The 18,745-nt window shown below is 39.9% G+C and overlaps 1 protein-coding gene across 2 annotated transcripts in view; it reads right to left on the bottom strand.

Moving 5' to 3' along the window:
* The window catches only part of LOC132393373 (immunoglobulin-like domain-containing receptor 1), a 56,322-nt gene that overhangs the window by 10,617 nt on the left and 26,960 nt on the right, over positions 1–18,745 (bottom strand). For both annotated transcript variants that reach the window (XM_059968498.1, XM_059968497.1), the window contains exons 3-4: positions 8,556–8,705; positions 6,207–6,326 (exon numbers count right to left, since the gene is read on the bottom strand). In XM_059968498.1, the coding sequence (XP_059824481.1) occupies positions 6,207–6,326; positions 8,556–8,705 (270 nt within the window). The remainder of the gene's footprint in view (positions 1–6,206; positions 6,327–8,555; positions 8,706–18,745) is intronic.

The following is an 18,745-nucleotide window of genomic DNA, read 5'->3' as shown; positions in this document are numbered from 1 at the left end:
TGATCTATCACTCATGTCCCCCTGCAACTCAGAGCCCCCTGTTCCGTGTCCAGGCCCCGCTTCCTCTCCTTCAGGGTCCTACAGTAACCCAGGCTGCCCACAGATAGCCTCCCCCCCCCCAACTTCATCTGACTTAGTGGGAGAAGGGCCAGAAGTCTCTTCCTCAATCAATAACGTAAGTCAACATATACCACACATCCAGGTCCTCATCCTCTGAATCAGTATCCCTCTCAGGGGCGGGGCCTGGTCCAGCCTCTCCCACTGTGGGCCCTGCAGTCGCCCTGCGTTTTTGCAGAGTCCTCTTACTAGGTGTAGGCTCCAAGTTGGACTCTTGATCTACCTGCAACTCTTGTCCCAGGGGCAACAGCTGGTCTGGATGGAGAATCTTGACAGGCCCATTCCCCTCCTCTGGTTTCACTCGGAAAACTGGTAGGTTTGGCATCTGACTCTCCACCACATAGGGTGTGGCCACCCAGCGGTCAGCCAACTTGTGCTTTCCAGGTAGCCCCAAATTCCTTATGAGGGCCCGGTTTCCCGGCAGGAGTTGGGAGAACCTCACCTTCTGATCATACCTCCTATTTCCACGATTCTGCTTAGAGGCTATGACCCACCTAATTCATAAGCCCTTTTCAGTTCTCTCCTCATATCAGACACATACTTCAGATAAGGATTTGGTGGTAAGTCACCCATGTCAGTCCCAAAACAAAGGTCAATGGGCAACCTCGTCTCGTGCCCAAACATCAGACAATATGGCGAGTGCCCAGTAGCTTCCTTTCTTGTACAGTTGTAACAATGAACCAGATGCCCAATATGTTGCTCCACCTGCTCTTCTTGCTGATGTCCAGGGTCCCAAGCATGTCTAGCACGGTCTGATTAAACACTGGGGATCGCCCTGCGGGTGGTAGGGCATAGTCTTCAACTTCTCAACTCCAATCATGCCCAGTAACTCATAGATGAATCTGCTCTCAAAGTCCCGTCCTTGGTCACTATATATCCACCTGGGAAGGCCATAATAAATGAAATACTTCTCCCATAACACTTTTGCCACTGTATTTGCCTTGGTAGGAAAAGCCTGAACATATCTAGTGTAGTGGTCCATGATGACCAAGACATTCACTGTGTTGCTGGCATCGGGTTCTATGGACAGGAAATCCATTCACACTAGGTCCAGGGGCCTTACACTCTGCAAGTGGGACAAAGGAGCTACCCATGTAGGCAGTGTCTTCCGCCGTAAGCAGCGAATGCACGACTTGCAATATTCTTCAACCTCCAACTTCATCCAGGGCCAGTAAAAATGGTCTCTGAGCAATCCATAGGCCTCTTCCATCCCCAAATGACCAAAATCATCATGAAGTGACTTCAACGCAATCCTCTGATACTTCTTGGGCAGAACCAGCTGGCAATGCTGAGGTCTGTCTGGGGGTGACGTGACCTGGCATAATATCTGGTTCTTCAACTCCAGCCAAGGACATTCTTTCAGTAACGGAGGCACCGAAGCATGTTTCGCCTTCTCCGCCTGAGCCATGTCTCCCTTTTCAACCGTGGACCAAATAGTGCCAATGCCCGGATCATCTCGCTGAGCAGCTGCCACTTCCCCAGAACTCAATTCCAGCAGCTGATTGGTTTTCAGAGCAGTCAGGTTAATGGGGAATGGCGTCATCAGAAGCCCCCAATTGATCTACTGCTCGATCCGGCCCCTCCTTTTTCTCGGCCTTCACAGTGATGGCAAACTGACACATGGCCTTCACCCCAGGGGCAGGAACACTCTCCCGCTCCTCGTCCCTGTCCAGTCCCTCATGTGCCTGTCAGGACAAAACATCCGTATCAATGTTCCAGCTTCCCAGCCAGCACATCGGCTGAAATCATAGGCAGACAACGCTGCCAACCACCGATGGCCTGTGGCATCCAGTTTCGCCAAGGTCAAAATATAAGTTAGGGGGTTGTTGTCTGTCCCACCTCAAACTTGGTCCCGTAGAGACAGTCACTCAGCTTATCCACCACCGCCCATTTCAACACTGGGAATTCCAGCTTGTGGGTGGGATAGTTTCTCTTGGAGGGCGACAAATTCCAGCTGACAAATGCCACAGACCTCAACCCAGTGCCCTGATCCTGATACAGGACGCCCCCATCTGTGTGCAGTACATACAGCAATCTGCGGTCCACAAAAGCCGGCACCAGCGCCTGATTCAGCAACTCCTTCAGTGACTGAAAAGCCTCCTCACATTTTACATCCCACCTCTGTCCAAAGGTTTCCAATGGGTTTAGATATTCTCCACCCTTGTGTCCTTTTTTCCCACTCCCTTTCTTCCCCAAGGGAGGGTAACCACACAGAAGCTGATTCAAGGGGTGACTCACTTTGGTGTAGCCCTTCACAAATCTCTGATAATAACCACAGAACCCAAGGAACGAGCGCAGAGCACTCACAGTCTGGGGCCTTGGCCAAGTGGTCACCACTTCTATCTTGGCCGGGTCTGTAGCTGCTCCATTCCATGAGATTATGTGTCCAACATAGCTAACAGATGTTTGACAGAACTGGCACTTGTCCAGTGAAAGTTTTAACCCTTCAGCTTTCAGGTGGCCGAGCACCTTCAGTAGCCTCCCAAATACTATGAGGTCATCCAAATACACCAATACCTCAAGGAAGTTCATATCCCCCACCATCTTTTCCATGACCTACTGGAAGGTTGCCAGGGCTCCCAATATGCCCTGTGGCATCCTTTCGAACTGGAAGAATCCCAGGGGACATATAAATGCCGACTTCTCTTTGTCAGCCTCACTCACGGGGATCTGGTAATATCCACTCCTCAAATCCAGCACACTGAACCACTTGGCACCACTCAGACAGGCCAGCGCATCCTCAACCCTCAGGACCGCATACTGATCAGGGATGACACACCTGTTCAGAGTCCTGTCATCCACACACATGCACACTTTCCCGTCTTTCTTCCAGGCCACTACTATTGGGGACACATAGGGGCCTCTAGACTTCTATTCCAAAGAACAGGCAGAGCCTGCCACAGCTGGGACTTTGAATCTGATTTATCCATTTATTCACAGAGAAGCAACGGCAGATACTACCTCAGAATTCTCATTCTTCACCGGGGGACATGGATTAATTATACATTCCAAAACCGACCACTCTTTCCCCTCATTTCTCAGATAGAACCCTGTCTTTGAAATCTCCACCTCCGGCTACCTCAGCGCTGGTCTGCATTAAAACGAGAGTTGCGCCCGCCATTTTAGCAAACCTCCGCTCACAATCGCAACTTTAACAGTACTTAACAGTGGAATTAACAATTCATCTGGAGTGCATATATCTGCCCCACTGGGTCATTGCTCAGGGTAATCACACAGCATTCAACATAATCAATCCCAGAGGAGCCCCCACAATTGTAAGACTCGCTTTGCCTAGCAGCTTAATATAGGGGGTGATAACCCCCTGCCTGGCCAAACATAAGAAATCCCGTTCAGGTGGATGCTGCACGATGTGTCCCCTGTTACAAATCAGTACCATGAAATAACAAACAGTACACAATATGTGATTAAACAATTAAGATTTATAACTCTTACTTTGATTATATTGTTAGTAGAGAAACAAAATATAAAAGAAAAAGAGCCCAGATCATAAGATTTAATAATAAGCAGCCTATGCACAAAAGTTGGAGCTCGCGGTTTCCCCTTCACCAATCCTCCTTCGATCGTTGCTGCCCCTTGGACCCTCGCTCCGAGTCCACCCCGTCTGGTGGCTTACCAAATCTCTCCATTTGCGTCTTCTGTCTTCATCTCTCCTCCACCAAAGACCGCAAAAAATCCCGGCTCCCAGACACACAAGAAAGAATATTTCCTCATTGGCTAACCCCTGCATTCCAAAGCCCCATTATCTCTAGCCAAAACCCAAACATTGCTGCTACAGAGAAACCATTACCTCAGCAGTGAACATTACATTCACCTTAGCAGAGGCACATTACAAAGAAGCCATTACATACAGATAAGTGACAGAATCTGGATGGAGGTGGTGACCAAGTGTGGAGAATATAAAAATTAAGAACATTGTAGAATGAGTGAAAATGAGCAGCTGAGCATCAATGTGGATTTAGTGGGCCAAAGTGGCTGCTTCTGTAACCAAAAGCAGATCACATTTTGAATTAGAGAGAACCAAAGACAATCACACCACTAGATATTTAACAGTCTGACTCTTGACATTTGTTTGAATTACAACATTACAACAAAGTAAGAGGTTTTAAAACTTATACATACATTCAGACAGCATTATCATCAGCTTCATGGGGTGTACAATTTCTTATAGTTGCCAGCAGTATCCTAGGAAATGCTTCATATTTTTATTTGTTTATAATTTATTCTGGCCCCAGAGATGAGATTTCCCTTACTGTCTGACCTGAATACATAATTTTAGATGTAACCCTTCCACCGTAGGCTCATAACGAGCCAACTATTCCTGTGAATCCAACTTAACAGTAGCATAACTCTACAATGCATGGTGAATAAAGATAAAAAGACAATTTCCAATAAACAACCACATCTAGGGTAAATATGATTCAGGTAAACACAACACATAAAAGGTTGAATGTCTCTAAGGGAAAGTAGGACTGTTACATATATGAATACTGACACCCATGCAAATTTACTGTTTGCCAGGAAGCAATAATTTAACTCACACCAGAATAGGCTTAGATTAAAGTTGCATTGACAAAATATTTTTAAACTGTAACAAACAAAATGAAGTAAAGGGGCCATTACACACATATGAGCTTATAGTGAGCACTTTATTGTTGGAGCTCACTGTGGCATAATCAATCCAGTTTGCTTCCCTTCATTTACTCACTGTACAAAACAGTTCTGCCTGAAAAAAAGTCGCGAAACATCAATAAATATCCACACCACATCCAAGGACAAAGCATTGAATATTATTCAAGGTGATGTGATAACTAGCTAATTTAAAGTTATCCGTATATTCTCCATGAGATCATTGTCTACATGAGGATTTTCTGATGGCAGTATCTGTCCTTCCAAACGCATGCCAGAAGGATGTTACAATCGTCCTGGGGGGACTTAAATATGCAGGTAGATTGGGAAAAATCAGTTTGGTGCTGGATTACAGGAGGGTGAATTTCTACAGTGCCTAAGAGATGGCTTTTTAGAGCAGCTCATGGTTGTGCCCAGTGGAGGATCAGCTATTCTTGATTGGGTGTTGTGCAATGAACCAGAATTAATTAGAGAACTTAAGGCAAAAGAACCCTTAAGGACAAGTGATCATAATATGATCAAATTCACCCTGACATTTCAGAAGGAGAAGCTGAAGTGAGATGTATCAGTATTTCATTGAACTAAAGGGAATTACAAAGGCAGGAGAGAGGAGTTGGTCAGAATTGATTGGAAAAGAACACTGGCAGGAATGACAGCACAGCAGCAATGGCTGGAATTTCTGTAAACAATTTGGAAAGCTCAGGATATATACATCCCAAAGAGGAAGAAGTATTCTAAAGGAAAGATGACACAACCATAGCTAACAAGAGAAGTCAAAATTAACAAAAAAGCCAAAGAGAGCACATATAATAGAGAAAAGATTAGTGGGAAGTTAGAGGATTGGGAAGCTTTTAAAAAGCAACAGAAGGCAGCTAAAAAAGTCATTAAGGTAAAGATGGAATATGAAAGTAAGTTAGCCAATAATATGAAAGAGGATACCAAACATTTCTTCATTTACATAAATTATAAAAACGATGCTGAAGAGGTAGTAATGGAGGACAACAAAATAGTGGATGAACGGGATAAGTATTTTGCATCAGTCTTCACTGGCAGTATGATGAAAGTTCCAGGTATCAAGAGGCATGAAGTGTGTGAAGTTACCTTAACTTTTTTACACAGAGAATGGTGAGTGTGTGGAATGGGCTGCCGGTGACTTGGTGGAAGTGGATACAGTAGGGTCTTTTAAGAGACTCCTGGATAGGTACATAGAGCTTAGAAAAATAGAGGGCTATGGGTAACCTTAGTTAATTTCTAAAGTAAGTACATGTTTAGTACAGCCTTGTGGGCCAAAGGGCCTGTATTGTTCTGTAGGTTTCCTATGTTTCTATGTTTCTCTATGTAATATTTATCATCTTGCAGATATCCTAAATGAAATGATTTAGGTATACAAATAGATAAACAGTACTTAACATATGTGGAATTTAAACAATTTAAAAACTTACGTAAAACAATAAGTCGAACTTCTTTGTCAGAGTCCCCTGTTGTATCACCCGGTGCCTCAACGGTACAGAAATAAACACCATGGTCCCACCACATCACCTCACTGATCCACAAGTCAGCTCCTTTAAAGCAAAAGTATAAAAGTTAGCCACAAAGAATGTAGAATAATATATCAATAACAATTGAATTCAAAACAAAGATCCTCAAACATATTTTACTGAGCTCTGAATTAGTAACATTATCTAGTAACTCTGCTTGAGTGGTGCTAGAATAAAGTTGCTCATCACGTGGTCCTGGTTAGACCGAACAATTGTTTTCCAGTTCAAGTGATAACTGTGGCTTGATAACACAGGCCACAATCTTCAGAGTTTCTCTGAATTTTATTAAAGAAATTAATATACCGCTTGCAGCACTGCTCCAAGATAATCTTGCATCTTCAATGAAGTTAAACATTTACCTACAAATCTGGCCTGTCCCCAGGTTTTCTAACTCAGAGAAATTTAAGCATTTACCAATTATAATATTCTCATCATTTGACAGGGTAGATGTAGGGATAATGTTCTCCTAGAAACTAGAAACTCCCAGTTTCTAGAAACTGAGATCAATATCAACATCAGGAGATGGGCAGATAGGAGAGAAAAAAGCGAAGACATTTGTTCACTTGTATGGTAGAGAATCCTCAATATTCAAAGGCTCAGTTGCTGAGTATATTCAAGAAAGAGTTTTTAATTATAAACAGAATTAAAAGACAACGAGTAGGGCAGGAAATGATTTTTGAGATAAAAGATCAGCGGCGATTTCATTGAATGGCAAAGCAGAGAAAAGGAATGAATAGCTTACACCTCCCTCTCTTTTACACATCTTCATTCATGTTTAGTTGGAATATGGCAAGCTTAAAAGACAATGCTATGTTCATTTTCAGTGCCCTCACCTAGCTTTCATTCAAAATTTTGTTTCTAAAGAATGTCTAGAATATCACAGATCTAAGTCTTGCACTTGAAGCAAGATATGCAAAACTTGTAATAACGTTATTGCACCATGCATCTCTTTCATCCAATGACATTTGTTATGAATCGTGATGCAGAGGCCTCATGAAGATGTATACAATAAAACCACACCACGGCAAATAGCACAAAGTTGCAAAAGGTGAGTTTATACAATCCAGGGAAGAAGAAATTCTGAGTAAAAAAATTATTGAGAAATTAAGAAATGTTGATGTTCAAATGGACTCAGCTGTCCTTTTACATTGAAATTTAACAAGCACGTGCTTTGTAGGCAATTGGGTATGAAAATTGCTTTAATGTCAAAGTAAAAAAGTAAGTTTTACTTCAATCAGAGACCAAGCTTGGAAATAGTGTGCATTTTGGCATTCTACCATGAAAAAGGATACATTTGGTTCTTGTGATGTCATTTCATATTAGAAAAGAGGGAATAAGCAAGGAATTTTCAACTATAGTACCGGCACCAAATACTTCCTCTGGCAGCTCATTCCATGTGCTCACATCCTCTTCATGAAAAACTTGCTCCTTGATTCCCTTTTAAATCATGAACCCTATACCGATGCCCTGTACATTCATACTTTGGACTTCCTTACCTTGGGGAAAAGACTATTACCACCCACCATATCTATACCTCTCATAATTTTAAACACTTCATAAGATTGCTCCCTCATTCTCTTATGTTGCAAAGAGTAAAAACCTAGCCTGGCCCACTTCCCCCTGTAACTCAGGTTCTCAGATCCTGGCAACATCTTCACAAAACTTCTCTGTTCTCTTTCCAGTTTAACCGTGCATTTCCTTTAAGATCCGTTCAAGATCCCTCCAGAATCTACAATAACCTTCTTTAATATTAACAACAGCCTTCAACCACTACCCTCTACTTTTTACTTTGCTGAGTGGTGGTGCAGATTCAAGGGATCAAATCGTCTATTCTTACGCAATCCATATTTTGACTCACATTTAAAAGGTTTTGGTATTTACATCAAAGGGATCCAGATTTTTACAAATCCAGCTGTAAGATTTTGGACATGCCTAGCATGCAAATCTCTAGATTGCCCCCAGAAGGACATTTATGCTAGCTAACAATATCATATTATTATTACTATGCACATGTAATCAACATTTTGCTTGCACCAGATGATCAAATATTAAAACAAAGAACAGCATAAAAAGTAACAACACAAAGAGAATTAAGAGGCAATAAGTTATGTCATGGATAATAAAAATTTTTAAAGCAGTTTTTCAAAAGAGGAACAGAATATTTCTGCTGGAAAAGGAGATAGGACAAGAGGTGAAACAAGAACAGATTGCCCTTATATAGCCTATAATTATTGGCGTCAATGTGATGCTTACTGTTCTGAATGGTGATCTTCCTCTGTCTATATTCGTTCCCCAGTGTGGGTTCATTCTGGCCCCGTTTCTGAATTACAATTCGCACCTGACGCTGTTCATCTTGGCAATCATTGGATGGATCTTGGCCCATACTCAACATAGCAATGTACGCTGCGAGAAAGACTCAAATTAATTCTTGTGCACTTTCATGTATTATACATCATCATATAATTTTATATAGTATACAAAAATAAACAAATTATACTGTTCTAATGTATTTCACAAATAGACAAATATTTGAGACCTGTTTTACTTTTATTACGCTCCTTAATTCTTGATTTTTCCTATAAATAAAACTATTTCTCCTGGTATCTTGCCAACTGAAGGTAATCACTGAGATTCTTGCTGGCAGCCTGTGACATTTTCGAACAAATGAAACATAGTCACCAAAGCTGCCACCATCAGAAGCTGCAGCTGCTGATCTCTTTGTGCAAAACAGTTTCATGAATACATTCTCTTTCATATTTAAGTTTAATTATCATTCAACCATACAGGATTACCCATGAATAAAGCCAAACCAAATTGTTCCTCCTGAGCCGAGGTGCAATACACAGTACCAACAGCATATACTATATAAAATAGCATTAAGCATAGTCATATAAAAAATACACATTGCCCAAGTTCCTCAGTGACATATCTTGAAAATTGATGGTGCATGAGTATTATTGGCAAGAACAAGCAGTTTACAGCAGATAATGAAGATGTACATGCAAGCAATCTACCCTGTCTTCCACTGACTGAACACTGAACACCGATGGTAGGGGTCAGCTCTTAATGCCACATCACACTGCCTCCGGAGTCAACTTTCCTGGACTACTGCAACGGGCAAGCCGTCAGCAGGAGAAGAGATGAATGGGTACAGAGAATGTTGCTGAAGTGTTTTATGCATGCAAGTGTCAACTACATCAAAAATCACTTCAAATTGCTTTTGACATTGCTTTCATTATAGAGTACAATATGACAATCATCTCATGACTTCTGGTAAGATGGCGATAGTTCAGTCGCTTAGAATTATCGCTCTGTTTCATTTCTTACCTCCGCACTCTATCTCCTTTCTTTTAAACTCCGGAGTGTTAAATTTTTTGCTCTCCTACCTGCCTGTGAGTACACCTGTCCTACAATGGCCACGAAGTTCCCTAAATCTGGGAAAAAAGAAGTCTCTACGATTGCAACTGTCTCGGGTTCCTCTGCCGAGATTATCTCTATTTTGGAATAGCACCGACAAGCAATTATATCTGAACTTAAATCTGAATATAAGTCTTCTTTCAGTTCGTTGGGACTCAAAATTGGATCAAATTAATTCCAAAGTGGAGGATCATGCCGAACTTCCCCTTCATCTCGAGTCAACTACCGAAAATGTAAAATGTCGCGATCAGCAGCTGGAAGTCGTCTGTTTCAATTTAAGTGAGCATAACACCAAGTTAACATCCAAAATAACTGATCTCGAAGATCGGAGCAGGTGTCATAATCTACGAATCCTCGGTCTGCCAGAGGCTATCGAAAGTGGATCTCTTGTTGAATTTTTTTCTTCTTTACTCTCTGAGATTTTTGGGAAGGATATTATTTCGACCCCACCCAAGTTAGACAGAGCTCACCGTACATTTCTGGCCAAGCCCGAGTTGGGCTCTAGGCCATGCCCAGTAATTCTGTGCTTTCATCGATATCAGGTGAGAAATCTTTTGATCATGGAAGCACGTCAGAGAGGAAAATTGGATTTCAAGGGTAATTTTATACGTATTGTTGAGGATTATGCTCCTCAAGTTCTGAAGCTGCACACTGAGTATAAAGAAGTTGTGAAAGAGTTCTACAATTGTGGATACAGGCCCTCTCTCTGTTATCCAGCCCACCTCTGAATAACTCTTAGTACTGGACAAAAAAATGGTTTAACTCGGTTACAGAAGGTCAGAAATATATTGAAAGACTCCCTGCCATTTCAACTCCATCAGACTTGGTCCGATTATTTAAAATGGCCACTAAGTACTTCTTAAAAAAAAATTCTTTCTAGTTTTTTTTCTGTTTTCTTTTTAAATTACTGTATTTTTTCATAGTTTCTCATGGGTGGGCTACTCTGGATTATTACTTTGAGTTAAGTTTAATACTTTTTGATAGAACTGTTTCTCTTTTCTTTATGCATAATTTTAATTTGTAGTGCATAAGCTCTCTGGTTTTTGAATTGTTGTCAAATGGAGCTTATGATGATGTTGAGAAACTGGAAGTTGGTTTTTGGGGTGTTTTTTTCTCTGAAGAGCTTGCTGCTGTTTTTTGGTAGCTTTTTTCTTCTGGGATTTGAAGGCAGGGAGGGCTCTCTGGTGCCAACACCATACATAGAACCTTTAGTTATTCCTTGTTACTCAAGACATTTTTTTGTTCTGATTCTCTTGTCTTATATTTTTGCCCCAGAGCTGTTTTTTGAATATTTGATCTTGTTTATGCCTACCACCCTTTATGTTTTCTTAAATGACAATGGTTAGCCCGTTGAATCTTATAAGCAGGAAGGTTAAGAGACTGAACTATCCTGTTAAAAGAAGAAAGGTGCTTTCACATCTTAAGCAGCTCAAAGCTGACATTGGTTTTCTGCAAGAAACACGTATTCGAAGTTTTGATAACTCTCGTCTTATGTCCAGTTGGGTGGAACAGCCCTTCCATTCTGCCTTCCCGGCTAAAGCCAGTGGGGGGGAAGGGGGGGGGTGGTCTCAATCCTTATTAATCAAAATGTTCCCTTTGAGCTTCACAACAAAGTATCTGATAAAAATGGTCCTTTTATTATTGTCTCTGGAAAACTATATAATACTAGGGTAGTCTTGGCTAACCTGTATGCTCCCAATTCAGATTATGTGAACTTTTTTGATCATTTTTTTCTCTTTATTGCCTGACTTGAGTTTATATTCTCTTATATTGGGTGGTGATTTTAATTGGTGCGTAGATCCAGTTTTGGATCGATTGTCATCTGTTCCTAGACAACCTAGTATATCTGCTTTATCTATTCACTCTTTTCTTTCTAATTATGGTATCTCCAATGTGTGGCGTTTTTCCCATCCTACTGAGAGAGATTATGCCTTTTTTCACATGTCCATCATACTTTTACTAGAATTGATTATTTTTTAATGGATAACCAGCTGATTCCATCTGATCGCTCTTGTGATTATCAGAGTATATTGATTTCAGATCATTCCCCAGTTACCCTGTCTATACATTTTCCTGATTTCCCTCAAATGAATAAACATTGGCATTTAACCCAACTTTGTTGTCGGATAATGATTTTGTAAAATTTATGAAGGACCAGATAACTTATTTTTAAAACACAAACACGTCATCTGAAATCTCATCCAAGGTTTTCTGGGATGCCATGAAAGCATAGTTGAGGGGTCAAATAATTTCATATACTGCGAATCTGAAAAGAAAGACCTACTTAGAGCAATTAGATTTGATCAGTCAGATTAAAGCAACAGACCAACTATATGCCCAGTCCAAAAATCCCAAACTGTACAAGAAGCAAGTAGAACTTCACACTAAGTTTGACCTTATTTCCACTCAACCGGTTGAATGTCAACTTCTTGAAAGCAAGAACTGATTTTACATTCATGGTGATAAATCTGGCAAGTTTTTAGTCAACCAACTAAGACGCTCTAAAGCTAAACAACAAATTACAAAAATTCTAATGGGAAATGGGAACATTACTTTGATTCATTCTGAAATTAATGACACATTTAAGAATTATTATTCTCGACTTTATACCTCTGAACCTTTAAATGGTAATATCTCTGTTGAGCATTTTTTAAACAGTTTAAATATTCCTTCGCTTTCTTCAATGAGCCATTATCAATAGAGCCATTCAATGAGCCATTATCAATAGAGGAAATATCCTCTGCGATTTCTGCACTGCAGTTGAGTAAATTTCCTGGACGGTTTTCTGCAGAATTTTATAAATCATTTTCCTCACAGCTCAATTATTCTTAGTTCTCAATCTCAATTATTCTTAGTTCTATCTGATTTGTTTAAACATAGAAAATTGTCACCATCATTTAACGAGGCATGTATCATTTTTAGCCAAAGAAGGTAAAGATCCAACAGAGTGTTCTTTGTATAGACCGATTTCTTTGTTAAATGTCGATGTTAAAATGTTGGCTAAAGTTTTAGCTCGTAGATTGGAGAATATTTACCTTCTATTATTTCTGAAGATCAAACTGGTTTTATTAAAAATTGCCTTTTTTTAATATACAGCATCTATTTAATATCTTATATTCACCTTCAATTGGGACTCTTGAATGTGTCATTTCTCTTGATGCGGAGAAAGCATTTGATCATGTGGAGTGGAATTACCTTTTTGCAGATTTAGAAAAATTTGATTTTGGTCAAAGTTTTATTTCATGGATTAAATTGTTATATTCATGTCCCACCACTTCTGTTTTGACCAACTCGCAGCAATCCCAGTCTTTTAGCCCTAAACATGGCACCTGACAAGGATGCGCTTTAAGTCCCTTCCTTTTTGATTTGGCCATAGAGCCACTGGAGATTGTGTTTCATAGCTGTGCTGAATTGATGGGGATTTGGAGGGGAGGTGTGAGCATAAAGTTTCTCTTTATACCGATGATCTTTTTTTTAAATATCAAATCCAAGTACTTCACCCCCAATGTTTTTACTTCTTAATCAATTTTGTCAGCTTTCCGGTTGCAAACTTAATTTACATAAGAGTAAACTCTTCCCAAACAATAGCGAAGCATAACCATTAGTATTTCATGACCTCCCTTTTAAAGTAGTTAATAATCAATTCACTTACCTTGGTATTACAGTAACAAGGAACTTCAAGAATCTTTCTAGAGAAAATTTTGTTAATCTTTTAAATTCTACAAAACAGAGTTTGACACAGTAGTCACCCTTGTCTATGTCTCTGGTAGGACAAATTAATGTTATTAAAATGCATATCCTTCCTAAATTTCTATACTTATTTCAGTCTTTACCTATTTTTATTTCTAAAGCTTTTTTTGATCTGTTAGATTCTATTATTTTGTCCTATGTATGGAAGGGCAAACGTTCCAGACTTAATAAAGCTCACCTTCAAAAATCTAAAAAGGAAGGTGGTATGGTATTGCCTTACTTATGTGTATATTATTGGGCAGCCAACATTCATTGTCTTACTTTTGGTCCTTCTTTAATAATCTGTCTAACTACCCAAAATGGGTGGCAATGGAGTTGGAACTCTAGTAGAGATCTCTCCATTTCTGCACTTCTTTATCACTTGCCTAGACTAATTGTTAATCCTCTTAATATACATACTCTGAGAATATGGGTTCAGTTCAGAAAATATAATGGCCTTCATGGTTTCTCTCTCTCTAGTCCTATTTTACACAATCAGCTTTTCCTACCTTCTATGCAAGACTCAACATTTCATGATTGGTATAGAAAGGGCATTAGGCGCTTTGAAGATCTTTTCATAGATGATCATTTTGCAACTTTTTAACAACTGTCTGTAAAGTTTAACCTACCTAATACTCACTTCTTTAGATATCTTCATATTAGACATTTCATTAACCCTTTAATATCTAATTTTCCTGAGATGCCAGAGAAAAATGTTGTGGACCTGTTCCTTTGTATTAATCCATTGGGTAAAGGTTTAATATTTACTATTCGTGATAAGTTAGTGATCTTGAGCCATGCTCCCTTCGATAAAATTAGAACTGCCTGGGAGCATGATTTAAATATTTCTTTATCTGATGTGGTTTGGGATTCAATTCTTAAGTCAGTTAACTCAACCTCTTTATGTGCTCGCCACTGCCTTTTGCAGTTTAAGGTTGTACACAGGGCTCATATGTCTAAAACTAAATTATCGCTGTTTTATCCTGACATTAGCCCTGTTTGTGACAAGTGTAAAGGGGGCAAGGCTTCTCTTATTCATATGTACTGGGCTTGTCTTAGTCTAGAGAAATTCTTTATCCCATATTCTTAATTGCCACTTAGAACCTAACCCTCTGATTGCTCTTTGTGGCACCTTGGGTGAAGTAGACATGCATTTGAGTCCGACTAAATGTCAAACATTATCTTTTGCTTCTCTTTTGGCTAGATGGTTAGTTCTTCTCAGGTGGAGAGATGTTACCCTACCCACTCATGCTCAATGGCTTAGAGATATTATGTCCTGTTTAGACCTTGGAAAGATTCATTATTCACTTCTCAATCAGATATAAAGTGTCATAAGGTATGGGGACCTTTTCTTGAACACTTCCATAACTCCTCTTTAGATTAAGTTTATTCTTTTTTTGTACTATAATCCCTTACTTTCAGCTTTTTTTTTCCTGTAAGCTTTACAGTTTTTTATGTGAATTACATTATAGTTCTGGTAGTAGGCATTATATTTTCTTTTTTTAATATATATTTACAGCTCTGTGGGGTCGAATGCTCCGATTAATTTTTCTTTTACACATTGAAATGGTTGGCCTTGAGTTTTGTAATGGGGAGGATACTAACTTTATATGATTTTATTTTGGGTGCTTTTTCCTTGTTATGAATTATATATTAGACACGTTTGTTTTGCACTATATAAATCTCCATTTTGTTGATGGTTTTTTTTGTAGTTGCATTGTAAAACCTCAAAAAAATTAATTTAAAAAAAGATCATCTTGTGCACACTGAATGCCAAGTTCGCTTCTAGTGGTGTTGGTTGAAAAGGTGAGGGAGATTCATCTACTTTCCTTCAAAATCTGGTTTCTGTTCTTCGATGGCTATGTTGAATTCCTCGAGGGAATCACGGGCCATTGACCATTCAGAGTAGAAAAGAAGTTTCAGGATTGTATCGGGAACCTCCATCTATTATCATTTACTCCATTTTTTTGGGGAGAGAGCCATAAATGATCATGAAACAATGCATGGGCCTATTTCAAGATACATTGAGACATAAAGCAAGATGGATTACTGAAGCTGATGAGTATGGCAGATCCATGGAAATCTAATGCCCATTTACTCTCTAATGGTCCACAGAAATAAAAAAAAAATCCACATGCTGGTGCATCGAGCCTCAAGCTCTGCTGCTGAACTCAGATTACATGCAAGTGACCCCACACTGATCTTCATTATGAAGGTACTTTCAGATTAAGTTCTATTATTAAAATTTTTCTTAATTGAGGAAGGTGGTCATATCAAGCACAACCTGGCTCATTCAATCAATGCTTAAAAATACATTCATTGAATATTTAATCCCAATCTTATTGCTAACCTCAAATTTAAAACATACTGTTAAATGAAAAAAGTATGTAAACTTTTAATCACAAAAAGCAACACCACTTTGATCGTTATTTTTAAACTCTATTGGCTGTAGACCATAAGACCACAAGACATAAGAGCAGAATTAAGCCAACTGACCCATCAAGTCTCCCATCTTCCCATGCTGACTTTGTCCTATCTTGTCCTATATCGCCAAGTACTCCATAACCTCATCCTTAATAACTGACTCCAGCATCTTCCCAACCACTGAGATCAGGCTAACTGGTCTATAATTTCCTTTCTGGTGTCTCCTTCCTTTCTTAAAGAGTGGAGTGACATTTGCCATTTTCCAGTCCTCCAGAACCATGCCAGAGTCCAATGATTCTTGAAAGATCATTACTAATGCCTCCACAATCTCTGCACTACCTCTTCCAGAACCCTAGGATGCAGTTCAACAGGTCCAGGTGACTTATGCACCTTTAGGTCTTTCAGCTTTTTGAGCACCTTCTCTCTTGTAACCATAACTGCACTCATTTCTCTTTCCTCACACTCTTCAACAGCTTTCACACTGCTTGTGTATTCCACAGCGAAGACTGATGCAAAATACTCATTTAGTTCATCTGCCATCTTCTTGTCCCCCATTATTATTTCTCTGGCCTCATTTTCTCCTGCTCCTATATCTACCCTCACCACCATTTCATTTTTTACATACTTGAAAAAGATTTTCTATGTGCCTTGATGTTGTTTGCTAGCTTGATTGAATATTTCATGTTTTTCCTCCTAATGATTCCTTTATTTCCTTTCTGTAGGTTTTTAAAAGCTTCCCAATCCTCTATCTTCCTGCTAATTTTTGCTTTGTTGTATCTCTTTTGCTATCACATTAGATTTTATTTTCCCTGTCAGCCACAGTTGTACTATTTTGCCATTTGAGAATTTATTTGTTTTTGGAATATACCTATCCTGCACTCTCCTCATTTTTCACAGAATCTCACACCATTGCTTTTCTGCTGTCATCCCTGCAAACACCTCCTTCCAATTTACTTTGGCCAACTCCTTTCTCATACCACTGTAATTTTTTTTACTCCACTGAAATACTGCTATGTCATTCTTTACATTTTTCCTATGAAATTTCAAGCTGAAATCAATCATATTGTTATCACTGGTTCCTTTACCTTAAGCTCCCTAATTGCCTCCAATTCATTACACAAAACTCAATCCAGTATAGCTGATCCCCCACTAAGTGCAACAACAAGCTGCACTAAAAAGCCATCAGATTGAATTTGTTCAATGCCTCTCTCTTGAGATCATTATCAACCTGAGTTTCCCAATCGACCTGCATGTTAAAATCTCCCATGGTCATCATAACATTGCTCTTTTGACATGTCTTTTCTAATTCCCATTGTAATCTGTGGTCCACATCCCAGCTACTGTTGGGAAACCTGTATACAACTGCCATCAGTATCCTTTTACCCTTGCAGTCTCTTAACTCAACCCACAAGGATTCAACATCTTCCGATCCTATGTTATATCTTTCTACTGATTTGATGCCATTCTTTACCAGCAGAGCCACACCTTCTGCCAACCTTCCCAACCCTTTCATACAATGTGTAACCACGGACATTCAGCTCCCAACTACAACCATCATTCAGTGATGGGCACAACATCATATTTGACAATCTGTAAAAGTGCAACAAGATAATCCACCTAATTTCTTATACTCTGTGCATTGAGATATAACACTTAGAGTAGTATATTTGCTACCATTTTTGATTCTGCATCCTTAATGCACTGATACTCATCCTTGCTGGCTGCAATTTTGTCCTATTATCTACTTGTCTGATTGCACACTATCTTTGCTTTTTACCATTCATCCAAACCTGCATCCCTTCACTCCGGTTCCCACCCCCCTGCGAAATTAGTTTAAACTCTCCCCAACAGCTCTAACAATATGCCCATGAGAATATCGGTCCCCCTCGAGTTCAGATGCAACCTGTCTCTTTTGTCATACATTCCGTAGACCATTAAATAGAGGAGCAGAGGTAGGCCATTCAGCCCATTGAGTCTGTTCCACCATTCAATCATGGGCTGATCCAATTCTTCCAGTCCTCCCCACTCCCCTGCCTTCTCCCCAGACCCTTTGAAACCCTGGCTAATCAAAGAGATCCCCCAGAAGCGATCCCAATGATCCAACAACCTGAAACCCTGCTCCCTGCACCAGCTTCCTAGCCACACATTTACCTGCCAAATCATCCCGTTGCTACCATCACTGGCATGCAACACTGGTAGCAATCCAGAAATTACTACCCAAGAAGTCCTGGTTCTCAGTTTTCTGCCTTTCGCTCTAAATTCTTTCTTCAGGACCTCTTTGCTTTTCCTTCCTATGTTATTGGTTCCAATATGTACCAAGACATCTGGCTGCTCCCCTTCCTCCTCCAAAATGCTGTGGACACAATCCGAGACATCCCTAACCCCGACAGCTGGGAGGCAGCATACCATCCGAGTGTCCTGTTCACGTCCACAGAGCTCCTCTCTGTTCCTCTAACTATTGAGTCCCACATTACAACTGCTCCCCTCTTCTCCCTCTTTCCATTTTTAACCATGAAGCCATGACCAGTAACTTGGTCTCTGAGGAATTCCTCTGTGAGGTCATCTACCCACAATAGTATCCAAAGCTATGTATTTATTTTCAAGGGGAATAGCCACCGGGTGCCCTGCGCCAACTGCATATTCACTGTCCTATTCCTTCTCCTGAATAATATTGTACTCCCACATCTGCTCAGCAGAGGGTGCTGTTGCATTATTTAACTTTCACCACAGAAATGGTATAATGATTTGCTTTTACTCAAAAGTAGACTGCTTTTCATGACCTTAACTCTGTACAAGGAGGATAAATAATGTAAGGGACCAGCATATAACATGTGACCTGAATAAAGAATAGAACTGCATTAGTAGTGGCATAT

Source organism: Hypanus sabinus, chromosome 4 (assembly GCF_030144855.1).
Source record: "Hypanus sabinus isolate sHypSab1 chromosome 4, sHypSab1.hap1, whole genome shotgun sequence".
In the NCBI taxonomy this organism is placed as follows: Eukaryota; Metazoa; Chordata; class Chondrichthyes; order Myliobatiformes; family Dasyatidae; genus Hypanus; species Hypanus sabinus.
The sequence above is the reverse complement of the archived record's forward strand: the minus strand, read 5'-3'. Positions and strand labels throughout refer to the sequence as shown.